This window comes from Chiloscyllium punctatum, chromosome 17 (assembly GCF_047496795.1).
Source record: "Chiloscyllium punctatum isolate Juve2018m chromosome 17, sChiPun1.3, whole genome shotgun sequence".
NCBI lineage: Eukaryota > Metazoa > Chordata > Chondrichthyes > Orectolobiformes > Hemiscylliidae > Chiloscyllium > Chiloscyllium punctatum.
Genome location: NC_092755.1, coordinates 74,101,548 through 74,119,541, shown reverse-complemented (window position 1 = coordinate 74,119,541; position 17,994 = coordinate 74,101,548). Strand labels below are relative to the sequence as shown.

Genomic DNA, 17,994 nt, shown 5'->3' with positions numbered 1-17,994 from the left:
AATATGTTTCTTAAGCAATGCACTTCTGTATGAACTGAATTTGTGTGTTTCACAGGCTGGGGCCACATCGATGTGGGCTTCATGTTGTGGTCTGCTGAATGAAGTAATGGGTACTGGAACAGTGCGTGGCCAGCAACCTGGATTTAGCGGAGGTACAGGTCCATTCAGATTTGCCCACAGCACAGGATACTCTTCATATCCCTCACCAATGCCAGAAGTCCAAAATATAGTCTGTAAAGGCTGTGGACAGGCCTTTTCTTTTCTTAGGAAGAAGGTGAGTTTGATAAAACTTTTTTTAAAATTAAATTTGCTATACATCTAAATTAGTATCCATAAGCAAGGTCAGAGAGCAAGAATTTTAAAAAAAAGATAAATTTGTAGCAGGTCATATGATTTCCTTTCATAGATAATGGTGTAGAATTAAGATTTTTGTGACAGGCTGCCAGATTTAAGTTTATTTTAAGCAATTTGATTTTTTTGTGAATTAATAATGACTGAAACTTCTATTTATATTGAGTCTTTAATACAGAACTTGAATCTAAGAATTCCTGATTGTTCATTATAATTATAATAGTGAAAAAATATTGAAAGGAAGGTGTCAGATAGCAACGGGACATTGACAGAATGCAGAATTGGGCTGAGAAGTGGCAACTGGAGTTCAACATGGAAAAGTGTTGAGGTGATTCATTTTGGAAGGTCAAATTTGAATGCAGATTACAGGGTTAAAGGCAGGATTCTTGGCAGTGTGGAGGAACAGTGGGATCTTGGGATCCACATCCACAGATCCCTCCAAGTTCCACCCAAGTTGGTAGGTTGTTTAGAAGGCATAAGGTGCGGCTTTCGTTAGCAGGGGGATTGCGTTTAAGAGCTGCGAGGTTATGCTGCAGCTCTATAAATCCCTAGTTATACCACACTTTGAAAATTGTGTTCAGTTCTGGTCGCCACATTGTAGGAAGAATATGGAAGCTGTAGAAAGGGTACAGAAGAGATTTACCAGGATGCTGCCTGAACTGGAGGACATGTCTTATGAAGAAAGTTTGAGGGAGATAGGGCTTCTGTCATTGGAGCGATGAAGGATTAGAGGTGTACAAGATGATGAGAGGTGTAGACAGAGTGGATAGCTAGAGATTTTTTTCCCAGGGCATAAATGGCTATCACAAGAGGGCATTGTTTTAAGGTAATTGGTAGAAGGTTGAGGGGAGATGTCAGAGGTAGGCTCTTTACACAGAGAATGGTGGGTGCATGGAATGCACTACCAGCAGCAGTAGTAGAGTCTGATATATTAGGGACATCAGAGCAACACTTGGATAGGCACATGGATGACAGTATGTACGTTAGTGTGATCTTAGAAGAGGATAAAAGGTCGACACAAATTCGAGCAATTAAGGGCCTAATACTGTGCTGTACTGTTCAATGTTCAAAAGGCAAATCCAGTCATTACTTATGTAAATTTTAATGTCTCATTACAAACATTTCTAGTTCTGTTAGCTATTGACAAGTCAAATATTTTAGGAGGGTAGTCAATATATTTACAAGTTTTCCACTTTCTTCTATTAATGGCTGACTAATTCTATTAGAATATTTTATGTAGTTAGTTATGAAGGTAGTTTTCATTCCACTTGCTATGAATCCCCTATATTTTGTTTCTATAATTATGTTGTCATAGTTTTGCAGATGTTTCCCTTATATACTGAAGTAACTCCTTAGAAGGAAGCCTAGCATCACTGCTTTGATTGAACAGATAAAGGGGCATGTAACAATTAATAAGACTCATAAATTTACAGCTATTGCTAAAAATCGACACATGCTAATTCAATCCAAAAATATATCATAGACAATTCACTATAATCATAACCAAAATCATGATATGTTGCACATTATATAGGAGTGCGTTGTTATAAGATAGATTATTGACTCACTGACTGAAAATGTTTATTAGCTTTTTAAAAATAATTCTACCAAACTTTACACATTTCTATTAGAGCTCATCTTAACCTTAATTTAATGGAGATGTGATCTAAGGTTGTATACTGTAGTTGTTTCACTAGGGAGGGGTTCAACTGGTGAAGTGCACTCTCTAAATGTATTCGTCTTTTGTTTGCCAGTATGTATGTAAGGACTGCAAGAAGAATTTCTGTTCATTCTGTTCAGTGATGCAAGAAAGTCTACGAAGATGCTATACCTGCCAAGTGTTGCAACAAACTTCCTTCCAGCGTAATGAGCTTATGAAAATAAAGGTCAAAGATCTACGTCAGTATCTAAGCTTAAGAAATATACCCATAGAAACATGTTGTGAAAAAGAGGACTTAGTACAGCTTGTATTGAGCCATCATGAATCTGATGCTGATGGATCAGACACAGAGAATATTCACTCAAGGTCTCAGAGTTCACAATTTTATACTAACCCTCCTGCCACTGCCTCAGCATCAGCAGCATCACCTTCTCAGGGGATTTCCTCCAATGAAAGACCCACCTCAGGAACTCCAAACATGCATCAGGTAGATAACTTTTCAAATGTGTTGAATTTTGTTTTGAAAAAGAGACCACTTGTATGTCTTTTACAAATACATTCAGAATCCAGTTATATCTTTTAAAAAATAGTCTTAATTTGCTAAATTTTCAGCATTCTTAAGCAACAAAGAGAATACAGGCAGTAATGTTTGTAACCAAATATGTATGCCGCACTAATAGCATTCTTGAATACATTGGAACAGTGTACCAAAACCTGAATACACCATTTTCTGTAATATTTAGGAGACATACTTTTATTATTCTCATCTACGGAGATGATAAAACCCATTGTGGACACCATTCTTATGCATTTTGTCATGTTAATGTCTCCCAGAATTTCATGCAATACTTATACTGAAAACATTTTCAGAGGTTGACATTTCTAGTTTTGCAAAATTAGTCTTGTTTTGTTTGCATAATTCCTTATGAATTACATTTAAACCACACACAAAATAAAGTTACAGCATTACTTTACTTGCTGAAGTAAGATGATTATGGTAATTCTTTGATACTGCCTGGTATAGGAAAGAAGGAAGTGATTTTAAAAAAAGCACATTGGAAATAATTTCACAGTAAAACCTGTTGTATACAATTGCAAATTAAAACATTAGAAATCGCTTTGAATTAAAACAATAATCAGCAAGATACATCTGGTTAGCAATGTGTAGTTTAAATTTGCTAAGAAATATTTTAAACAATCAAGTACTTCTGGAATTGTTTATTATCAAAGAATAAGATGTTGAGTAACAGAGGATAAGAAACCCTAGGCTATTAAGGAGCAAGTGGTTTGCAGTCAGAAGCACATAAATTCTAGAGCATAAGATCAGGCTATTCATTGTAAGTTGTTTAATGTCATTACCATATTTATAATCTAACAAAGCTGCCTCCCACTCTTACCTTTTTACTACCTGGTCAAGTACATCTGTTCCTTTCTCTGACATGGATGAAGTCTCTCCTGAAATGCAACAGTACTGTATGTTTCAATTATCCATGGGGTTTCATGTTCCACATTCTCATCACTGCTGAAGAAATTACCCCAAAATTCTTTATTTCATCTATTACATCTCAGTCAGCAAGATAGTTGGTCTGTGATACAGACAACAGTGGGCCTCAAGTGAAGCAGTGTACATGATTCCTGCTTTCTATTTATGTGTTTGGTTTTCTTTGGGTTGGTGATGTCATTTCCTGTTCTTTTTCTCAACGGGTGGTGAACACAATAGTATGGGATAATTTCAGCTGTAGTTTCACCCTATGTTTCAAAATCTTTTTCTGATTTGCAACACTAGTTGAGAAAACAGCAAAAATCCTATATCTGTTATACTCAATAATTTCACTCTTCCCTATTTCTTTGACCTGTTACTTTTATAATTTAATATGAAAAATATCAACTGACTTTCTAGATGTTTTTACATTACTAAAGTAGTGATATTAAAGTAGTGATGCAGTCTAAATTATACTTTTAATTTATAATTGGAAGTCAGAATATCTGAATTTTCTCACTATATTCATTCAGTACTGTAAGCTAAGAAATCATCATTTGATCCTCAAATTCAAACAGCCAAGTGTTTGGAGAAAATTGTTTTTGAGATTATAATTTCCTTGACTAATGTGACTGTTTGTTTGTACTGGTTTTATTTTTCTTCTGCACATATCCTATAGCCTAGCACCAATTCCTTCTTTAATATGTTTTTATTATTAACTTTCTTATTCTGGCTGCTTTTTGAACTGGAATGTATTATTTCATGTCTTTTTAATACAAGAAACTTTAGTCAGATAACAATGTTTTTCTTTGATTCTTTGCCAGTCAGAGGCTACTTTTCTGTGGCTGGCAGATTTGTATCTCTATGGAATAACTGCAAAGATTCTTGACTGCTCTTCAAGCAATGTTACTTGAAGGCTGAACATTTTCTAAATGACAGTTCTACTGGTTTTATCTGAAGACTGTAAAATCCAAGTCAACAATTATTCTTTAAAAAAAAATCAGCAGCAGAGTGGCAGCATTCAGTGCTGATCCCACAGAAATTTGCCCACAAAGGTTTAGTGATTTTCATAACATTAATTTCTTCTTGCCACTAATTTGGCACAAGTCAAAGGGATCTCCAGGAATTTAACAATGGAAGTGTCATTGAACATGGTAAGCAGCCAATCATATTGAATTCCCAAACTGAAAAAAGAAAGTAAAATACATTGCTTTTCCACAATTTAATTATAATTTTAGAACGTGAAAGACATGATTGGGTGTTACTCATGGAATTATGATAGAAGCTAAAATATCAAACTTCTTAAAATTAGTGAGTTTTTAATGGGCAAAATAGACATCCCACAAATATGCATTAGGTTTTCAAGGCTAATGAGGCTGTTCAGAAGTACAGATCAACTTAGTAAGCTGTTAAAAGATATATCTTACTGAACAAGGTATAATTTGTTATTCAAGGGGAGTTACAGAGATAAATTAAATAAAATATAAGGGCAAGTTATCATTTAGTGATTTTTAATTGATTGCTGTGTGGAGAAAACTCAACTTTCTGATACAACCTAAAGCACTGACTGCATTTCAGGATTTCTTTGTTTAGCAGTGAATGCCAAAATATGTTTGCCAGTTTCAGAAGTAATTATGGTGAATACTGGCAATTTCTTCATCATTATGAGCATAGTCTGGTCCGGTATTTTAGTAGGTACTCCTTTGAGACTTTGCATGTGTGTGCATGTTGATAGGTGAAAAAAGTAAAGAAATTTTCTGGAGATATTTCTGTAGCTGTAACTGTGTGTAGTCACACAAACCTTTCTGAACATAGTAATTCAGTCATGTGTAATGACCTTCGAACGGTTGACAGATGTTACTGTCATTTTCAATACATAAGAAACAAATGACAGGCAAAAGTAGACATCGGGCTACTTCAAACTAATGCTGGAAGCCTAGTGATGGGAGATAAGGAAATAGCTGAAGAACTTAATAAGTACTTTGCGTCAGTCTTCACAGTGGAAGACATGAGTAATATCCCAAAAATTAAAGGGAGTCAGGGGGCTGAGTTGAGTATGGTTGCCATTACAAAAGAGAAAGTGCTAGAAAAGCTAAAAGGTCTTAAAATTATAAATCTCCTGGCCCCGATGGGCTACATCCTAGCGTTCTGAGGGAGGTGGCTGAGGAAATAGCGGAGGCATTAGTTGAGATCTTTCAAAAGTCACTGGAGTCAGGGAAAGTCCCGGATGATTGGAAGATCGCTGTTGTAACCCCCATGTTCAAAAAAGGATCAAGACAAAAGATGGAAAATTATAGGCCAATTAGCCTAACCTCGGTTGTTGGTAAAATTCTAGAATCCATCATTAAGGATGAGGTTTCTAAATTCTTGCAAGAGCAGGGTCAGATTAGAACAAGTCAACATGGATTTAGTAAAGGGAGGTCGTGCCTGACAAACCTGTTGGAATTCTTTGAAGAGTTGACAAGTAGGTTAGACCAGGGAAACCGAGTGGATGTGGTCTATCTAGACTTCCAAAAGGCCTTTGATAAGGTGCCACATGGGAGGCTGCTGAGTAAGGTGAGGGCCCATGGTGTTCGAGGTGAGCTACTGGTATGGATTAAGGATTGGCTGTCTGACAGAAGGCAGAGAGTTGGGATAAAAGATTCTTTTTCGGAATGGCAACTGGTGACAAGCGGTGTCCCGCAGGGTTTAGTGTTGGGGCCGCAGCTGTTCACGTTATATATTAATGATCTGGATGAAGGGACTGGGGGCATTCTAGCGAAGTTTGCCGATGATACGAAGTTAGGTGGACAGGTAGGTAGTACCGAGGAAGTGGGGAGGCTGCAGAAGGATCTAGACAGTTTGGGAGAGTGGTCCAGGAAATGGCTGATGGAATTCAATGTGAGCAAATGCGAGGTCTTGCACTTTGGAAAAAAGAATACAAGCATGGACTACTTTCTAAACTGTGAGAAATTCATAAAGCCAAAGTACAAAGGGATCTGGGAGTGCTAGTCGAGGATTCTCTGAAGGTAAACATGCAGGTTGAGTCCGTGATTAAGAAAGCGAATGCAATGTTGTCATTTATCTCGAGGGTTGGAATATAAAAGCACCGTTGTGCTACTGAGACTTTACAAAGCTCTGGTTAGGCCCCATTTGGAGTACTGTGTCCAGTTTTGGTCGCCACACCTCCAGAAGGGCATACTGGCACTGGAGCATGTCCAGCGGAGATTCACACGGATGATCCCTGGAATGGTAGGTCTAACATACGAGGAACGGCTGAGGATCCTGGGATTGTATTCATTGGAGTTTAGAAGATTAAGGGGAGATCTAATAGAAACTTACAAGATAATACATGGCTTGGAAAGGGTGGATGCTAGGAAATTGGTTCCGTTAGGCGAGGAGACTAGGTAAAAACAATGACTGCAGATGCTGGGAAACCAGATTCTGGATTAGTGGTGCTTAGGACCCGTGGACACAGCCTTAGAATTAGAGGGGGTAAATTCAGAATAGAAATGCGGAGACATTTCTTCAGCCAGAGATTATTGCCGTGGAGTGCAGTGGAGGCCGGGACGCTAAATGTCTTCAAGGCAGAGATTGATAAATTCTTGATGTCACAAGGAATTAAGGGCTACGGGGAGAATGCGGGTAAGTGGAGTTGAAATGCCCATCAGCCATGATTGAATGGTGGAGTGAACTCGATGGGCCGAATGGCCTTGCTTCCACTCCTATGTCTTATGGTCTTATGGTCATTTAGTGAAAATGTTAGAGATTCTTTGTCACTTTAGTTGGTTAGAATTCCAACTCCTTCCCCATCAATTAAAATGTCCACATTTAAAGGATAACCATTGTCCATTTATTTGAGTTGCTGGTTATAGCATCTTCAGTTAGTCTGTTTATTTAAGGCACATTAGTTTTGCTTATTTGATGTTAAAGCACGCTGTTAAAGTAAAATTATTTATTACTTAAGGTATATCAACCAAGAAATCACTAATTATCACATTTAAAATCAAAAAGGAGTGTGGTTTTAGGTGGTGATCATTTAAAGGCGTCACTCTTCTTTGTCACTTCATTATATCCTGTGAATTGGGCATGCATTGCATAGAGCTTGGCCTAAGTTGTATTTATGAAGACTGAGCTTCACAAAGATTTACCATCAGAAACAGTGAAATCTGTTGTTTTGAGGGTGTTGAGGATCAGGACCAGGAAGAGGTATTATAAACGCTGGTGCTTCTGTGTCTTTCTGTTCTCCCCACCCCCAACCAGCACCACCGTTTTTTTTTCCTCCTAGAACTTTTTATCCTCGAAATGTGAAATGTATTGTATTTCACTAGAGGTGAGGGGGCATGGTGGCTCAGTGGTTAGCACTGCTGCCTCACAGCACCAGGGTCCCAGGTTCGATTCCAGCGTTGGGTGACCGTCTGTGTGGAGTTTGCATATTCTCCCTGTGTCTGCGTGGGTTTCTTCCAGGTGCTCTGGTTTCCTCCCACAGTCCAAATATGTGCAGGGCAGGTGGATTGGCCCTGCTAAATTGTCCATAGTGTTAGGTGCATTAGTCAGAGGGAAATGGGTCTGGGTGGGTTACTCTTCGGAGGGTCAGTTTGGGCTGAAGGGCCTGTTTCCACACTGTAGGGAATCTAATCATTTATTTCTTCTCCTATTTGATGTGAATATTTCATAATTTTGGGACATTATTAATGTCTTCCACTGTGAAGACTAATACTAAGTATTTATTCAATTCATCTGCCATTCCCTGAGGTTCCTCATTATTATTTTCCCCAGTATCATCCCCAAGGAGTCTATGTTCACTTTGGCTTCTCTCTTCCTTTTTATGTATTTAAAGAATCTTTTGTTGTCTGTCATGTTATTATTTTATTTATTTACTAGATTTAGTTTTTTTTAATAGCCCTTGGTTTTCAAAACATTTCTAGTGTTCTGGCACACCACTAATTTTTGTTGCATTATATTTTTTTCTTTCAATCTGGTGCTATTGTTAACCTCTTTGGTTAGCCATGGTTGACTTATCCCTATTCAAGAATCCTCCTTGCTGGAATATTTATTTGTTGTGTGCCATGAACATTGCTGCCTATGATCCTCAATCATTTTGCTGCTCAACTCCTTTCCCAGTCCACCCTTCAGCCAATTGTGGCCTCAATCCTTTGCCAAATTTAATTAAGGGTAATTACGCAGTTGTTTCTGACCTAAGTTCCTGCCTCTCACTGAATGTTAAATTCTACCATATTATGGTCACTGTTTCCAAGGGGGTCTCTTACTCTGACACACTTTACTACATGCCACCAGATTCAAAAGAAACTGATCCTGGTTGGTTCAATGACACACTGTTCTAGGTAACTATTCTGAATACACTGAATTTTTCATCATAGATTCCGCTGCCAATCTAACTATCCCAAACTACATGAAAATGTAAAATCATTCATGATTAATATACTGTCTTTTTTACATGCCCTCATTATTTCCTGATTTATTCTCTGTTCCAGTGTAGCTACTGTTAGGGGATCTTTATATTGCTCCTATCGGTGTTGTCTTGCCCTTTTCATTTCGTCCCTCCACCCACATGAATTCTGTGTCTTCTGTTTCAAGATTATTTCTGCAATTGTATTTATTCCATCTTGTATCAATAATGCTACCCTGCCACCCTTTCCTTGCTTCCTCATAATAAATTCCCCTGTTTCTGACTGTAAGGTGATCTACATTTGTCTTCACCAATTCTTTTCTCTTCACATAACTATTGAAACATTTACAGTAAATTTTATGTTCTCTGTAGGCTTGCTGTTTTACTATATTTTCCCTCCAATCAATCCCTTCGCTTTTCTTTGCTGAATTCTAAACTGATGTCATTTGCTTTTTCTGATCAATGTGTATCTCTTCCTTGAATCTAATACTGCCTCTAATTTCCCTTGTAAGCCATGGTTTGGCCATCTTTCCCATTTTAATTTTGCACCTAACAGAAATAAACCATTGCAGTTCACCCATGCACTTTTTGATTGTCTGCCATTGCCTTTCCAGCATCATCCCTTTAAGTAATGTTCCCCTAAATATCTCAAGCAATTTGTGCGTCCTACCTTTATAGTTACCTCTATTTAGATTCAGGATCTTGTCTCTGATTCAGCTACATTAGTCTCCAATTTGATGAACACTTATTATTATATTTTATATTTTATATTTATACTCCTTGCACAACTAGAATGCCAATTATTTCTTTCTCGTTACACAGTATCTAGTCTATGATGGCCTGTTTTTCTGTTGTTTCCTCAACATATTGGTGCTGTATTCACTTTAGAAATTACTGAGGTATTTTAGGTGCTGGAGGTGATTTCCTTGAATTCCAGCAGTAGTGTTAATGTTTTATATGCTGTTGCATTGTTTTGGAACTTTGGAAAAAAAAAGTCAAAACAATAGCAGTTTAAAAGGGAGAAGAGTAGACAAAGGAAGCACATGGTGAGAACAGTGCAGGAGAGAGAAAGAGAGAGAGAGAGAGAGAAAACCTGCACAGTTACTGCCTTTGCTGTTTGAATTAGTGTATCACTGGACATCGGAGTGCATCTGGGAAAATTAACAAACAGTGAAATTCACAACTAACCTTGGAGGAACTGTTGGGCGAAGTTCACAGCACAGAATCAGATAAGTTAATTGTTGTTTTAAGTCTGTCCAAGAGGGAGGCTGCAGTAGTGGGTACAGTGGATTCTTTCTTGATTATATGTTTTTGGAGATAATTCTCTTGATTAAACTTAAATTAATAGCTATGGCTTATATTTTAACCTGGGGCAGTGTTTGTAGAAGAATAAGACGGTGTTATTTTCTGGGTCTGTAAATTTGTGAAGGAGCAAAAATGGCCTTTGCAGTGATATGTACTTCTGGTCAGATGTGGGAGTTTAAAGAGAGTTTAAGGGTTACTGCGGATTATATCTGCCATAAAAGCTGTGTGATGCAAATCTTATCAGATCGAGTGGATCGGTTCGAGAGACAAATAGAAGTGATGAGGAATCTGCAACAGCAACAGTGTGATGGATAGCAGTTATAGAAAGGGGGGAAAATCTCAGATACAGTCACATAGATGGGTTAACTCCAGGAAGGGTAAGAGGTAGGCAGCTAGTGCAGGAGTCTTTTGTGGATATACCCATTTCAAACAGGTATGCTGTAATGGAAAATGTAGGGAGTGATGGATTCTCAGGGGAACATAGCACAAACAGCCAAGTTTCTGGTATTGAGACTGGCTCTAATGCAACGAGGGGTACGTCGGCTTCCAACAGATCAATTGTGTTAGGGGATTCTGTAGTCAGAGGTACAGACAGACGTTTCTGTGGCCAGCAGAGAAAAAGCACAATAGTGTGTTGCTTCCCTGGTGCCAGGATCAAGGATGTCTGAGAGGGTGCAGAATGTTCTCACGGGGGAGAGGGGCCAGCAGGAGATCATTGTCCACATTGGAACCAATGATATAAGAAGGGAAAAGGTTGAGACTCTGAAGGGAGATTAGAGAAATTTAAAAAGGAGGTCCTCGAGGGTAGTAATATCTGGATTACTCCCAGTGTTACGAGCTAGTGAGGGCAGGAATAGGAGGATAGAGCAGATGAATGCATGGCTCAGGAGCTGGTGTATGGGAGAAGGATTCACATTTTTGGGTCATTGGAATCTCTTTTGGGGTAGAAGTGACCTGTACAAGAAGGACGGATTGCACCTAAATTGGAAGGGGACTAATATACCGGCAGGGAAATTTGCTAGAACTGCTTGGGAGGATTTAAACTAGTAAGGTGGGGAGGTGGGACCCAGGGAGATAGTGAGGAAAGAGATCAATCTGAAATGGGTACAGCTGAGAACAGAAGTGAGTCAAACAGGCAGGGACAAGGTAGATAAATTAAACTGTATTTATTTCAATGTCAGGGGCCTAACAAGGAAGACAGATGAACTCTGCATGGTTTGGAACATGGGACTGGGATATCATAGCAATTACAGAAACATGGCTCTGGGATGGGCAGGACTGGCAGCTGAATGTTCCAGGATACAAATGCTACAGGAAGGATAGAAAGGGAGGCAAAAAGAAGAGGGGGAGCGGCCTTTTTGATAAGGGATAGCATTACAGCTGTGTTAAGGGAGGATATTCCTGGAAATACATCCAGGGAAGTTATTTGGGTGGAACTGAGAAATAAGAAAGGGATGATCGCCTTATTGGGATTGTATTATAGACCCCCAAATAGTCAGAGGGAAATTGAGAAACAAAGTTGTAAGGAGATCTCAGCTATCTGTAATAATAATAGGGTAGTTATGGGAGGGGATTTTAACTTTCCATACATCGACTGGGACTGACAGTGTTAAGGGTTTAGATGGAGAAGAATTTAAGTATGTACAAGAAAATTTTCTGATTCAGTATGTGGATGTACCTAAAAGAGAAGGTGCAAAACTTGACCTACTCTTGGGAAATAAGGCAGGGCAGGTGACTGAGGTGTCAGTGGGGGAGCACTTTGGGGCCAGCGACCATAATTCTATTCGTTTTAAAATAGTGATGGAAAAGGATAGCCCAGATCTAAAAGTTGAAGTTCTAAATTGGAGAAAGGCCAATTTTGACAGAATTAGGCAAGAACTTTGAAAAGCTGATTGGAAGCAGACGTTCGCAGGTAAAGGGATAGCTGGAAAATGGGAAGCCTTCACAAGTGAGATAACAAGAATCCAGAGAAAGTATATTCCTGTCAGGGTGAAAGGGAAGGCTGGTAGGTATAGGGAATGCTGGATGACTAAAGAAATTGAGGGTTTGGTTAAGAAAAAGAAGGAAGCATATGTCAGGTACAGACAGGATAGATCAAGTGAATCCTTAGAAGAGTACAAAGGAAGTAGGAGTATACTTAAGAGGGAAATCAGGAGGGTAAAACAGGGACATGAGATAGCGTTGGCAAATAGAATTAAGGAGAATCCAAAGGGTTTTTATAAATATATTAAGGATAAAAGGCTAACTAGGGAGAGAATAGGGCCCCTCAAAGATCAGCAAGGTGGCCTTTGTGTGGAGCCACATAAAATGGGGGAGATACTAAATGAATATTTTGCATCAGTATTTACTGTGGAAAAGGATATGGAAGATATAGACTGTAGGGAAATAGATGGTGACATCTTGCAACGTGTCCATATTACAGAGGAGGAAGTGCTGGATGTCTTGAAACAGTTAAAGGTGGATAAATCCCCAGGATCTGATCAGGTGTACCTGAGAACTCAGTGGGAAGCTAGAGAAGTGATTGCTGGGCCTCTTGCTGAGATATTTGTATCATCGATAGTCACAGGTGAGGTGCCGGAAGACTGGAGGTTGGCAAACGTGGTGCCAATGTATAAGAAGGGCGGTAAAGACAAGCTAGGGAACTATAGACCAGTGAGCCTGACCTCCGTGGTGGGCAAAGTGTTGGAGGGAAACCTGAGGGACAGGGCGTACATGTATTTGGAAAGGCAAGGACTGATTAGGGATAGTCAACATTGGGCTTTGTGTGTGGGAAGTCATGTCTCTCAAACTTGATTGAGTTTTTGAAGAAGTAGCAAAGAAGATTGAGGGCAGAGCAGTAGATGTGATCTATATGGACTTCAGTAAAGCGTTCGACAAGGTTCCCCGTGGGAGACTAATTAGCAAGGTTAGATCTCATGGAATAGGGAGAACTAGCCATTTGGATACAGAACTGGCTCAAAGGTAGAAGACAGAGGGTGGTGGTGGAAGGTTGTTTTTCAGACTGGTGGCCTGTGACCAGTGGAGTGCCACAAGGATCGGTGCTGGGCCCTCTACTTTTTGTCATTTACATAAATGATTTGGATGCGAGCATAAGAGGTAGAGTTAGTAAGTTTGCAGATGACACCAAAATTGGGGGTGTAGTGGACAGCGAAGAGGGTTACCTCCAATTATAACAGGATCTGGACCAGATGGGCCATTGGGCTGAGAAGTGGCAGATGGAGTTTAATTCAGATAAATGCGAGGTGCTGCATTTTGGGAAAGCAAATCTTAGCAGGACTTATACACTTAATGGTAAGGTCCTAGGGAGTGTTGCTGAACAAAGAGACCTTGGAGTGCAGGTTCATAGCTCCTTGAAAGTGGAGTTGCAGGTAGATAGGATAGTGAAGAAGGCGTTTGGTATGCTTTCCTTTATTGATCAGAGTATTGAGTACAGGAGTTGGGAGGTCATGTTGCGGCTGTACAGGACACTGTGTTAGGCCACTGTTGGAATATAGCGTGCACTTCTGGTCTCCTTCCTATCGGAAAGATGTTGTGAAACTTGAAAGGGTTCAGAAAAGATTTACAAGGATGATTCCAGGGTTGGAGGATTTGAGCTACAGGGAGAGGCTGAATAGGCTGGGGCTGTTTTCCCTGGAGCATCGGAAGCTGAGAGGTGACCTTATAGAGGTTTACAAAATTGAGGGGCATGGATAGGATAAATAGACAAAGTCTCTTCCCTGAGGTTGGAGAGTCCAGAACTAGAGGTTTAGTGAGCGAGGAAAGATATAAAAGAGACCTAAGGGGCAACGTTTTCACGCACAGGTGGTACGTGTATGGAATGAGCTGCCAGAGGATGTGGTGTAGGCTGGTACAGTTGCAGCATTTAATAGGCATTTGGATGGGTATCTGAATAGGAAGGTTTGGAGGAATATGGGCCGGGCGCTGGCAGGTGGGACTAGATTGGGTTGGGATATCTGATCGACATAGACTGGTTGGACCGAAGGGTCTGTTTCCATGCTGTACATCTCTATGACTCTACTCCGCTACAGTATTGTTACTAATCTGATTTGCCCAATTTATATGCAGATTAGAGTCACTCATATTACTTGTGTTCCTTTATTGCATGCGTCTCTTAATTTCTTGTTTTATGTCATTCCCAATATCACCCCAAAGTTTGGTCTGTATGCACCCCTCAATAATGTTGTTTTGTCCCTTGGTGTTTCTCAGCTCCATCCATGCAAATTCCACATCAAAATTAATAACCATCATTATTGCATTCGTTTCCTCTTTGACCAGCAATGCATCACCACCACCTTTACCTTTTTGTCTGTACTTCCTAAATACATGATACCAAATTTCTAATAGTAGTTGGTTGGTAATTCCCTCAGTTAAGGTCCCACACTGCTGCAGTCCCTACACAAACTGTGCTCCTTGTGAACTGGGTGGATAGTGTCTTCTTTTTCTTTTAAAGATCTGGTCAGAGAATCTGTTTAACCATTTTAGTCAGCAAGACATTTAGACCAAGAAATTCGGGTGCTTGAATCCTACAGCCACAATCAGGCAGCTACTTCCTTTAATTAGGCCATTTTACTGACTTAAATGATCTAATTTGATTTTACCTTTACAAAGGACATACAAATAATAGATCACTTGGAGTTCACTTCACACAGCTGAGGCTTGACACTGCTGCAGTCTCAACACTAATCATGTTCCTTCCAAATAAATTGATAGTTCTAAAATGACTTTATTTTTAAAAAGAAGCAAAGTACTGAGCATGTTGAAAATCTGAGGAATCAAGCTGTTTGGTTGTATGCTAATTGGCAAAGCAGGGATGCTGTGGGCAAGCAGGTGGGCACCAAGTTAAGCACGTAGAAAACAAGCAAACAAAGTTGAGATGAACCCTAGTCCAGTCTGAAAGTTGGGTGCCCCTGTGCACAAAGTGTCACTACTGCAGCCTTTCAGTGCAAATTGTTGGTATACCTTGCACTGCAAATCTATGCTTTCAGAGCACATTGACAGTGCAGAGTAGAAGTGCCAGGATGGACTTGGAATGGTAAGTTATGGATGCAACCATCAAAGGAAAAGGAGTACCTGTGGCTGGTGCCAGAGAATTGTGTTCTGAGATTTTGCCAGCAATGTGTCTAACATGGACATCATTTGAAGCAAGAGATCATTTGCCAGAAATGCTCTCTGGTTTCCTTGTTGAGTATTCCTGATGTTGAGTTTAGTTGCTAAGTTTTGTAAAATGAATATTAATAAGGCTAGTTGTGATGTTAACAAGGTATCATAGAATCTCTACAGTATGGAAGCAGGCCATTTGGCCCATCAGGTCCATCCTGACCCAGACCCTATTGCTGTAACCCTACATTTCCTATGGCTAATCCACCTAGTCTGCACATTTGTGGACACTATGGACAATTTAGCATGGCCAATCTACCTAACCTGCATATGTTTGGACTGTGGGAGGAAACCCATGCAGACATGGGCACAATGTGCAAATTCCAAGCAGACTGTCGCCTGAGGGTGGAATCGAACCCGGGATCCTGGCACTGTGAGGCAGCGATGCTTACCACTGAGCCATTGTGCCACGCACCCAGGTGATTAATGATTAATAATGACCAAAAAATTGGTGTCTCAGTAATGCCGAGCAAGAATCTCACCGTGATGTTTGTGAATAGCAATAAAGATGATGTATGATCATCTTGATACTGAGTTGGGCACAGCTATACTTGTAGCCCTGTTCTGCCACACTTGTCATAACACTGAATCCTATACGATTCCACCCATTGCCTACCACAATTCATCACTGGATGTGGCCAGACTGTAGAGCTTATATCTAGTCTTTTGATTGTTGAATTACTTAGTTCTGTCTGTTGCATGCTATTTGGCATGCACGTAATCCTGTGACACAGCCCTGCCAGTTTGACAACATTTTTTAGGGATGGCTTGTGCTGTTTGTGACATGCCTTCCTGCACTTTTTGTACTTCTACTGACTGTGTATCACTGTACTATTACTTGAGGATGGGTCTGCCCTGGCAGTTTGATATACCCAGTGATGGTAGTGTCTGGGAAATTGCCTGTCTGTTTACTAGACCAAGGCTAATGCAAGTTATGTTCACTAATCTTACTCGTAATCATAGTATTATGAAATTTTTATCTGAATATTAATTAAAATATCATTAGATATATATCCACATCTTGGAGTTTTTGGAATGACTGGCTGACTGCAATGGGGAAAATACTGCATTTACGAAGAACACGAAGTCTTTGATTGGAGTGGCTCAGTCTGCAATACTTTGAGACAGGCAAATGACACTGAGTATAATAAATCTGATGGATTTTAACACAACAATCAGACAACTTGCCCAAACAATCAACAGCTGCCCCCCCCCCCCCCATCCCTTTCTCTGAAATTCCTCTCAACGAAGTGAGGGTTGAAAAGTCACTGGAAGGCCTTATCACTGCAAGTGGAGTTCTTAAGGGAGAATTCCAAACCAACAGTAACTGCCCAGCATTTAGACTGGAAAGCAAACTCAGCCATGCACCAACATTTGGACAATTCACTGATAACTTGAGCAAAAATGTGAAGTTTTTTTGGTTGCAGTAAACTAACTTTTTAGTCTTTACTTAAGGAACCTGGCTTACTTGTTTCTAATACTGAGTAACACATATTGCTAATTATACATGTATCAGATTATAACTTCCCTTTTTAAATTCACTTTGTCAGACTAGCAGAACAAAGAACAGAATCAGTTCACCCCTTCTAACTCCGTAATAACAGAAAAGTTCAATGAACTGGACAATTTGTTTAAACAAAAATCCCTACTGTAAGTTAGTTGAAGTCATATTGCACCCTGCTTGGTTTACAATAGAAAATGTACTCTACGGACTACTTACCCCAACAAAAAGTCTTTTGTGTATTTGAGACTCGAGACTTTATATGCATTCAGATAAATGCAGCTGAATATTTTGATTTATTTGTAGAAGTGTTCCTTAGAGAAAGTAGTGCATACAAATTCTAGAATTTTTAGACCTATGCATCTGTGACATAATGGGTTTCTACATTATTAGAAATAGAAGATCTGTGCAAAGTGCTCAGTAACTAAGTCGCAAGCCATTTCGGTCAGCAAATGTCTAATTTTTTTTGTGATGCTCAAATAACTTTAGTTGAGAAGGTAACTTTTTGAGACTTAATGAAAATGAAATGTCATTTCGTAAGAATGTTAAAATTGAGTACTAATATGAAATTAATTTTGAATTTTCCTTTTCAATGAGGATCTTTCTAGCAATGTCCTTTTAAAGTATCACAACAAATACAATCACAGCTGGTTGAAACAATTAATTCCATATTGATGGAAGTGGCAAATCCTACAAATAACTTTTAGTTATTACATCATGATGTTGAAACTGGTTTGGCTCTTTTAATTTCATTTGATTTTTAAAAAGTTAATTCTGGAATTAAAGCATAATACAGTGGATTCTTGAATTAGTAACAAATACAAAAGATACGGGAGAAACTCAGCAAGTCTGGCAGTATCTATGAAGAGCGTCAATTTTGAAGCCCAAACATAACCTTAACTTTGTCACTGTAAATCAAACTCATGCTTCCCTTTATGTGGGGAGTTTTCTTTTGAGATTACAATTTCAAACTCATTGTTTACTGAAATGCTTTGTCAGTGTGTAACTTTCATGTTGATGTGCCAAATTATATCTTTAGATGGAGAGATTTTAACTTTTTCTGTTAAGGATACCCTAACATACTGAAGGTTCCATCCGTATATTTAAGTGCAAATCCATGGAGGCAAACAAATGCTCACTTGTGCCTCAAG

At 39.3% G+C, this 17,994-nt stretch overlaps 1 protein-coding gene across 4 annotated transcripts in view; it reads left to right on the top strand.

The window, feature by feature from the left end:
- Positions 1-17,994, top strand: part of rnf34a (ring finger protein 34a) — a 33,297-nt gene that overhangs the window by 5,262 nt on the left and 10,041 nt on the right. For all 4 annotated transcript variants that reach the window (XM_072587474.1, XM_072587475.1, XM_072587472.1 and 1 more), the window contains exons 2-3: positions 56-274; positions 2,106-2,498. In XM_072587474.1, the coding sequence (XP_072443575.1) occupies positions 71-274; positions 2,106-2,498 (597 nt within the window). In that variant the 5' untranslated portion in view covers positions 56-70. The remainder of the gene's footprint in view (positions 1-55; positions 275-2,105; positions 2,499-17,994) is intronic.